This window comes from Melozone crissalis, unplaced genomic scaffold (assembly GCF_028551555.1).
Source record: "Melozone crissalis strain CALT ecotype California unplaced genomic scaffold, PUWL_Pcris_2 ptg000016l_1, whole genome shotgun sequence".
Taxonomy (NCBI): Eukaryota; Metazoa; Chordata; class Aves; order Passeriformes; family Passerellidae; genus Melozone; species Melozone crissalis.
The window spans coordinates 35,306,488-35,315,165 of record NW_026535794.1 but is presented as its reverse complement, the minus strand read 5'-3'; the positions used below and the strand labels follow the sequence as shown (position 1 = coordinate 35,315,165).

At 49.0% G+C, this 8,678-nt stretch overlaps 1 protein-coding gene across 1 annotated transcript; it reads left to right on the top strand.

Moving 5' to 3' along the window:
• The first annotated feature begins 3,593 nt into the window (after positions 1-3,593).
• Positions 3,594-8,071, top strand: TRIL (TLR4 interactor with leucine rich repeats). The gene has a single exon (XM_054273508.1). The coding sequence runs from the start codon at positions 3,688-3,690 to the stop codon at positions 5,893-5,895; it is 2,208 nt and encodes a 735-aa protein (XP_054129483.1). The 5' UTR covers positions 3,594-3,687; the 3' UTR covers positions 5,896-8,071.
• The last annotated feature ends 607 nt before the right edge of the window (positions 8,072-8,678 follow it).

Genomic DNA, 8,678 nt, shown 5'->3' with positions numbered 1-8,678 from the left:
CTTCACAATGCTCCTCAGGATTTTTATATCTTTGAAAAGCAAAAATAACTGTAAAACTATAAATTCATACAGTGACATTTCATCAGCTAGAGAACAGGAATGGTGGTATCTTCATTTTTCTTTGTTCTTACTTCAGGGGAACTTGGCATGACCCATGGAGTAATATATACAACAACTTCCTATGACAGTGTAAGTCAAATAACTTAACTTTAAAGTTCTTATATTGTAACCAACTAAACATGCTGCTATATCAACTTACAGAAACTTTTACTCATTTAAAGAGAAATTCTGACACTAAGGTTGAATAAAGTTTCTATGACGTCAGTCAGTTTGGTGAGAAAGTTCAAAGCTGACACTTCCAGAAACATTTTTTACAAGTCCAGATGAAAACATTTGTGATGTGGAGTGGGCAGAAAAATTGTATAGACCAGAAAAAATATTCCTCTTTCAAGATTTAGCTACAGATAATTTTAATAATAATTACCATAAATAATAGTTACCATTCCTGGCAACTACATAAATCTATCAGATACCAGCCCTTAAACTCACCAGTTCTCTTATTCTGGAGTCAAGAAACATTAATTTTATTTAATGGAAGTTTCTCATGTGGGCATTGCCACAGTCAGACTATGCTAGGATAGGCTACATTGAGCATGCTGCCGATTTCACTCCATTTTGCATTCTGCCTACAAATGTGTCCACTTTCAATCATCAGTCCTCTCACCAGTACCTAAAAATATCTCTTGAAAAAAACCCAAACAAATAAAAAAAGAAAACCAGACGTATTAGGTATAACAAACATATGGTTACCATCTAGCTAGGAAACAATACCTTATTTGAGGTCAGTTTTCTCATAATTATCATAGGAATATGATAATTTCCATGTCTCAGAGGAAAGATGGTATTTCTGATCTCACTATTTTTTCTTGGCCCTTCAAAGTCCCCAGACTCCAAATCTTAACCATGAAGATATGTTCTAAGGTAACCTTTAAAGCTTTTAAGAACAGGTTACTTCTAATTCTCCCTCTACCCATTTTTTAATAGGTGGATTTATGCTTTTGTAGGTTGGGGTATAAAAAGATTGCTACTTCTCAATCATGTATCAAAATTTTATTGGCTGCTTGGACTACGGCAATGGGAAAGCTCCTCTTCCAAAATAAGAAAAGAAGTGGCATCTTTCATCTCAACAACTGTGTTTCTAATGTATTTTGAATATTAAACTTCCTACTTGAATTAATTTTAAAAGTCAGAAAAAAATCCATTGCAATTGTTTATTTTGTTTCTGGTATAAAGTATTTTCAGTGTGAGAACAAGTGTGTGATGAATTGTTTTCCTAAGAATCACTAGTTCATTTGTTTTTAATTCCTGCCACTTATAATTTCCCAAACACAGTGAAAATAATCATAATGGCTAAGTTTCAGCAGGCATAAATCAACAGCAATACATAAGACAAAATCTCACTTAAATGTTTAGTATGTGCAATGACATATGACTACAAAAAGATCTATGGTGCTCCTACAGGAAGGGCAGTTAATAAATTGTCCTTATAAGCTTAACCATGTTTCAAAAGAATAACCCAAAGGAACAGAAAATAAGCATACTATTATACAGAATGGTTTAATGGTTTTCTAAAATTCCACTATTTAAAGTACACCCCAGTTAAGCAAATGTGTCATTAGCCAGTTTTTGCTTTGCAGAATTAAAGAAAACTTTCAGAGCCAGGATGCCTTTCCCTGACCCATGGGAGCTTCAGAAATGAGGAAAGAAATATGAAATCTTTTCAGGAGAAAAGTGTATATCCGTTGTTTTTTTTTTTTCCTGAATATTAGACATGATGTGATGTAATGAAATGAAAAAGCTGAAAAGTGAAAAAATAGTCAATAAGGAAGAGACTGAGATAAAAGGTCTGAATTCTTAACCCATGGTCATTTGAATCCTGAATAAATGCTGCTTTCTGAGTAACCTGGAAAATTAATAAAAAAGGCTAGCAAAAGTTCTTTTAGTGATATTTATTCAGACTGATTTCCGGAAAAACATCTTACTAAATCAAGCATGTTCAAAATACAGCAGTTACAAATAATTTAAACAGAAAATTTCTAACTCATTCAAGAATTAAACAAGCCTCTTGAATCCACATTCAGAAAACATCAGCAATTTAGGACACAAATTTAAAACAAGGTAAGCTAAGAACAGTCCTGTATGATAGCAAGGTTTCTTCAGAAGCAAATCAGAGTTTTAACGCGAAAGCAGACAACAGGGCCTCACCACAAAGTACCACTCATGCTACTTGCTCATATTGACATGGCCACTAAAACAAAGTTCCCACAAAAGCTATCTAAAGCAAAGGCTTTAGTAAGAGAAAGAAGAGGGGTTTGTGCACAGCTTTAGTCCAGAAATATATTCTAAGTGTGTGCAGTTGCATATAACTTCACGCGTAATCAGTTTCCAACATATTTACTAAATCTGCAACACAGTAGTCTGCTCATTACCTTGTTTCCCTCATAATCCCTGGATATCTTATATACCTAAGTATTTAGGCATTTCCTCCTGCCCTTAGGCACTTATTGACTCGATTGGCGATGCTTTAGAAAAACAAAAAATGCCAAAAGGAAAGGCAAGTCATTGAAATGATGGGTACCCATTATGTTTCGTCTTCAGTGTGCTTTCCAACACCTTCCTTTTGCTCTGCATTTGTTTCTTATTGGGCAAGAAGAATCTTTAAAAGGGGAATTTCTGAAGAACATCTGGATCATTCTGACGAGCCCCTCATGGAGCTGGAGCCATGTTCAATTGCATCCTCACTGGCAGCGTTTTCGGGAACCTAGTGGGCAGGACAGTGCAGAGAATGAAAATTCATTCCTTTATGTACTACAGGAGGCTTAGTCCTCTGATTGCCGTTTGCTCAACACAAAGAAAAGTCCTCAATACGTGGTAAACCGTAACTATTGCTTTTGGCAGGTTTCTAAATACAAGGGAAAAAAAAAAAAAGAGATGGGGCGGGCAGACGACGTCTAGTTTACTTCTGTTCCCTTCCCCCTCCCCGAGGAGCAGCTCTATCTGCAACCCATGTGGCTGGGAGGCAGCCACAGCCGGTTCCAATTCCTACTTTCCCACTCTGCGCCCCTGCTCGCTGCCGGGGCTGAGCCGAGCCAGGACGGGCCGCGGGCTTCCTCCCCCCGCCCCCCCGCCCCGCCGTCCTCCCTCTCCCCGCTCCATCCGATCCTCCGGTCCCCCAGGGCACAGTGTGGGAAGTACGAATTTCCGCTGAGTTTTCTCGGCAACTTTCGGAGCTCGTCTTTCTCCCGCTCCCCGCTCCGCCCGCCGCCCCCTGCCGTCCCTCCCCGCCCGTCCCCTCCGCCCCCGGGAGCGCCGGCCGAGCAGCCGCCCCGCTCCGCTCCGCAGCGCGCCCGCCCCCCGCGGCACCGCCGGCTCCGCCACCGCCGCCCCACAGCCCGAGGGCCGCGAGGGGCGGCAGAGCCCGGGCGGCGGCCCCGGCAGCGCTCCCGGCCGAGCCCATGGTGCCGGGCACCGCGACCTGCAGCCGCCGCCGCCGCGCCTGCCTGCCCGGTGCGGAGCTCAGCCCGGCGCGGAGCAGAGGAGGGGCCCATTAGCAGCAGCAGAGGAGGCGGAGGGGATGCCGGAGAGACACAAAGCCGGCGGGGGAAGCAGCCCACGGCTCGTCCCGGGATGGGGGCGCCGCGCCGGGTCCGCCTGATGCTGCTGCCGCGGGTGCTCTGGGGCTCCGTCCCCCTCATCCTCCTGCTGCTGCTGCTGCCCGCGGCCGAGCCCATCTGCCCCGAGCCATGCGACTGCCAGCAGCACCAGCACCTCCTCTGCACCAACCGGGGCCTGCGCTCCGTGCCCAAGACTGCCGAGCCGCAGGATATCCTCACCTACAGCCTCGGGGGCAACTTCATCGCCAACATCTCCGCCTTCGACTTCCACCGCCTGGCAGGGCTCCAGCGCCTGGACCTGCAGTACAACCGGATCCGCTCGCTGCACCCCAAGGCCTTTGAGCGCCTGGAGCGGCTGGAGGAGCTTTATTTGGGCAACAACCTGCTGCCAGCGCTGGCCCCTGGCACGCTCAGCACCCTGGCCAAGCTGCGCATCCTCTACGTGAACGCCAACGAGATCGGCCGTCTCAGCGCTGCCTCCTTCTCTGGCCTCGACAGCCTTGTCAAGCTGCGGCTGGACGGCAACGAGCTGGGCTCGCTGGGCGATTCCACTTTCTCAGGGCTGCCAAACTTACTCTATCTGCACCTGGAGTCCAACCGCATCCGCTGGCTGAGTCGTGGTGCCTTCACTGGCCTGGCCAAGTTGCGCTTCCTCGACCTCTCAGGGAACCAGCAGAGCTCCCTTCGCCACCCAGACATCTTTGGGCCGCTGCGCTCCCTTCACACCCTGCTGCTGGCCAGCAACAGCCTGCGGCAGCTGACAGGGGGGCTCTTCCAGCATCTGCCCGGCCTGGCAAAGCTCTCACTCAGCGGCAACCGACTGTCTCACCTGGCCCCGGATGCCTTCAGGGGGCTGGGCTCGCTGAAGGAGCTGCGCCTGGAGGGGAACCTGCTGAGCCACCTACCTGCCACCCTACTGGAGCCGCTGGACAGCCTGGAGGCACTGGATCTGAGCCGCAATGCACTGACCGCCCTGCACCCGGCCGCCTTCGGCCGCCTCGGCCGCTTGCGGGAGCTCAGCCTGCGGGACAACGCACTGGCCACGCTCCCCGGGGAGCTCTTCGCCTCCAGCCTGGCCCTCTACCGCCTGGAGCTGGAGGGGAATGCCTGGAGCTGCGACTGCCGCCTTCGCGGCCTCAAGCGCTGGCTGGCGGCCTGGCACTCCCAGGGCCGCCTGCTCACCGTCTTCGTGCAGTGCCACCTGCCACCCGCCCTGGCCGGCAAGTACCTCGACTACCTGCAGGATGCCCAGCTGTCGCTGCCGCAGGACGGCGGCCCCTGCCCCGATGGTGCCTCTCCCTCCCCGTCATCCCCCGAGGGACTTGGCAGCAACAACAGCGCAGCGGGGCTGCCCCCAGGGCCACCACCGCCGGCCGCCTCCACCGCCCGCCTGACGCTGGGGGTGCCCATAGCCGCCAGCCCCACGCCGGCACCGCTGCCCAGTGCGGCCGCGTGGCCCCGACGGGCCGGTGTCGCCGGGATCCCACCGCTGGTGTCCGACCCGTGCGACTTCAACAAGCTGTTCCTGCACAACCTGTCGGTGGAGGCGGTGGGCTCCAGCTGGGTGACGGTGCGCTGGGCCGTGCGGCCGCACCGCAGCCCCCGCCTGCTGGGGCCGGCGCGATTCCGCCTCCTCTTCGACCGCTTCGGCGCCGCCGTCAAGTTCCAGCGCTTCGTGTACCTGCCGGAGCGCGGGGAGCCGGCGGCCACGCTGCGGGAGCTCCGCCCGGACACGCCTTACCTCGTGTGCGTCGAGGGCGTCCTGGGCGGCCGCGTGTGCCCGGTGGCGCCGCGGGACCACTGCGCCGGGCTGGTCACCCTGCCCGAGGGTGGCACCGCGGCGGCGGCGGCGGGCGGGCTCCGCGGCCCCGACCAGCAGCTGCTCACGCTGGTGCTGCTGGCGGTGAACGCGCTGCTGCTGCTGGCGGCTCTGGCCGCCTGGGCCGCCCGCCTGCTGCGCAAGAAGGTGCTGGGCCGTCGGCGTCGGAAGGCGGCCCCGGTGCACGTGCGGCAGCTCTACTCCACACGCCGCCCGCTCCGCTCCATGGGCACCGGAGTGTCCGCCGACTTCTCGGGCTTCCAGTCCCACCGGCCGCCCCGCGGCGCCGCCGCTTGCGCCCTCAGCGAGGCCGACCTCATCGAGTTCCCCTGCGAGCGCTTCCTGGACAGCGGCGGCGGCCGGCACGGCGATGAGCACCTGCTGCAGCGCTTCGCCGACTGAGCCCGCCGGGGCCCGCGGCAGCGCGGAGGGGAAGGCGGGCGCCGCTCTGCCAGGGGATGTGCGGGCCCAGGGGTCGCGGCCTCCGAGGGGATGGTACGGCTCCGTGGCCGCGTTCAGCCGCCCTTGCTGCGGGCCGGGGCTGAGGCTGCCTGTGAGAACGGGTTACTTCTGGCGGCACCTCCCCGTTTTGTCAGGAATCACCGCTAACCTAAGGAAAAGCCCTGACAGGCGGTAACTGTGCCTTGCCACGAGGAGCAAACGGCAGGAGCTACTGCCAAGAGCAGCCAGTGCCTCCCCTAAGGAAACTCCGAGCTGTTAATTTAAGTGTGCTGTTTTACAGGTGGTTTCCTCCGACTGCAGGTTGGGAACAAGTTCAGTGAGCGGCCTGGCCCTGTGTGAGGAGCTTTGAACAGGTCTTTTCCAAGGCACCAGCCCTTCCTAATCGAAAATTTGGATCGAGGGTCATCTTTTCAATGAACTGTTTGCAACCAGGGAGCTGTCTGGAGGGCTGGAAATGTAGGGGTTTGTGCTCAATAGCTTGAAGGCTGTGCTGTTTCAACTCAAACTGAATGTGAGGCAATTTAATGTGCACAAGTGTGCTTTTATACTTTTCTGTAAACGAGAAACAATAATGCAGCTGGTAGGTCTACAGGAATATATTGCTGACACCACTAAGAAAAAACTAACAGTTTTTTGTAGAATGTTTACAAATGAGCTATTTTTAAATTGTTTTTGAATAAATACTGCTTGGTACTTGTACACATGAATGTGTGCTGTAGTTGTCTGGGTCCATGATGGTCAGCAGATCACTGACCCTCACATAATCCATCTTCATTTCTAAATACGTGGGTGCAGAGGTGAACTATTGATGGATAAATAATCATTGGTGCCTTATTTCAGAAACAATAATAGGTGAGAATATTTCAGGAATGTGAAACAATCTTTATCCTAACAGGCAATTCTCTCCTAGCCTTAGCCTACTAAAGTTAGAAGCTTTATGTACCTCACTGTGAAATAAAACATTTTGTGTATTAATCTAGATTATGTGTTTTGTGTAGCTGAGTGAGTAATGCTAAAGTTAAACCCTTATGCAGTAGTATATAATGTTTGAGTTGTTTTGGTTTATTGGTTGTTGTGGGTTTTCTTTTTTTTAATTAGGATTTTGCTTTTGGTTTCAGAGCAATGCTAATCATTTTATGGTCAGTTGCTCTCTACTTCTCAGACTTTTTCCTAAATATTTACAGAATGTGGTTCTTTTATTACAAAATATGGTGGTTTAGTTTACATTAATAATTCTCTCTGTGTGGTCTACAAATGAGCTGGTTAAAGAGGTCCAAATCGGGATTGCACTTTAAATGCAAATGTTTTTGAAGGAGTTTGGTAAATTACTGAGACCATTGATACAACTTCTGCTCCTCTGAATTTAATGTGCAACCTCAGATGAACTCTTGTGGAACTGAATGGCTTGAAGGAAGTGTTAATGTACTATGGAGACATTTGTCACAATATCATGCATTCATTGCTGACCCGAGGTGTTCGTGACTACAAGTTGTTTATTACCATAATTGCAAGTAAGCCGTTTGGAGGTTTTCTCTCTTTCTTTTTTCTTTTCATTTTTTCAGATAAACAAGTGTTTACAAAAGATACCATAGTAACTGGTACCTTCAGCTGGAGTTCAGTGACTGAATAGAGAGAAAAGACTTTATGTTCTGAGGGAGAGAGTGTAGGGATCATTTGCCTTAATCTTTGTCTTTTCTATGGAGGAAAAAAAATCAAAGTCTTGTTTCTTGGGTCAGTAGCAAGAAATCCTTTGGGATTTCATTTTGACAGGCAGTAGTTTTCATGAATATCAGGGGCCAAACTCGGTCGTCAGTGTATAGATTAAAATTCACTGCAATAGACACCATGTTGAATGGAATTAAAATTGAGGGAATGCAGTATCAGGTTTCATTTTTTGTTAAGAATTTAAAATTTCTGTTCTCTTGGACACCTGGGTGCTTTTGGCCATTTATGATTGTGGAATACACCACTGTTTGTTGTTAGAAGTGCAGTGGGATTATTGAGTAAAGCTGTGTATCACACTAACGTTAGCTCTATCACTGGATATTCTTCCAATGGGAGATGCATAGATGCTGTACATGGTTATAGTCAATTGTCAATAAATCCATTTGCTGAAAGAAAATTTGTGTCTTACCTTGTATCTCATCAAGCATCCTTCTTCAATCATAGATTGGCTCTAACTTCTTCATTTTATGAGCATGAGGGCTCTGGACAATGTCTATCATTCTTTTAATATCTTTTGATATGAAAGAACATACATAATGTTTCCTATTTTGTTTTTAATATGTTTGGACAGTGCAAACAGAAAAATAACAAAAATGGGCAGTTCTGGAACAGATGGACCACTGTCTCAAGAGAAGCTAATAAGGTGCTGTTACATCAGTGAACTATTGATTCTTTATGAGGAAAATTAAGAAAAAATTAGTGTTTGGGATCATACCAGTAGTTTATGCTCATTGGAAGTTACAATTTTGAGGGGTTTTCGGTATTATCAGGCTAATGATATCAGGGTGTCTTGTTCAGCATATGCATGTTGTTCTAATTAAGAATTCACTGCTTCCATTTGAATTTTTGCAAACATCTGGAGACATGCTAGAATCAAATGGAACTGGCTTTTTTGTTTCAGCCTAGGAGAAGTAGATACATTGATCTGCACAACAGCAACAACAAAAAGAGTTAACAGAATGAAGCTGTTGGCTTTTTAAAAGTTACAATTTCTGTAA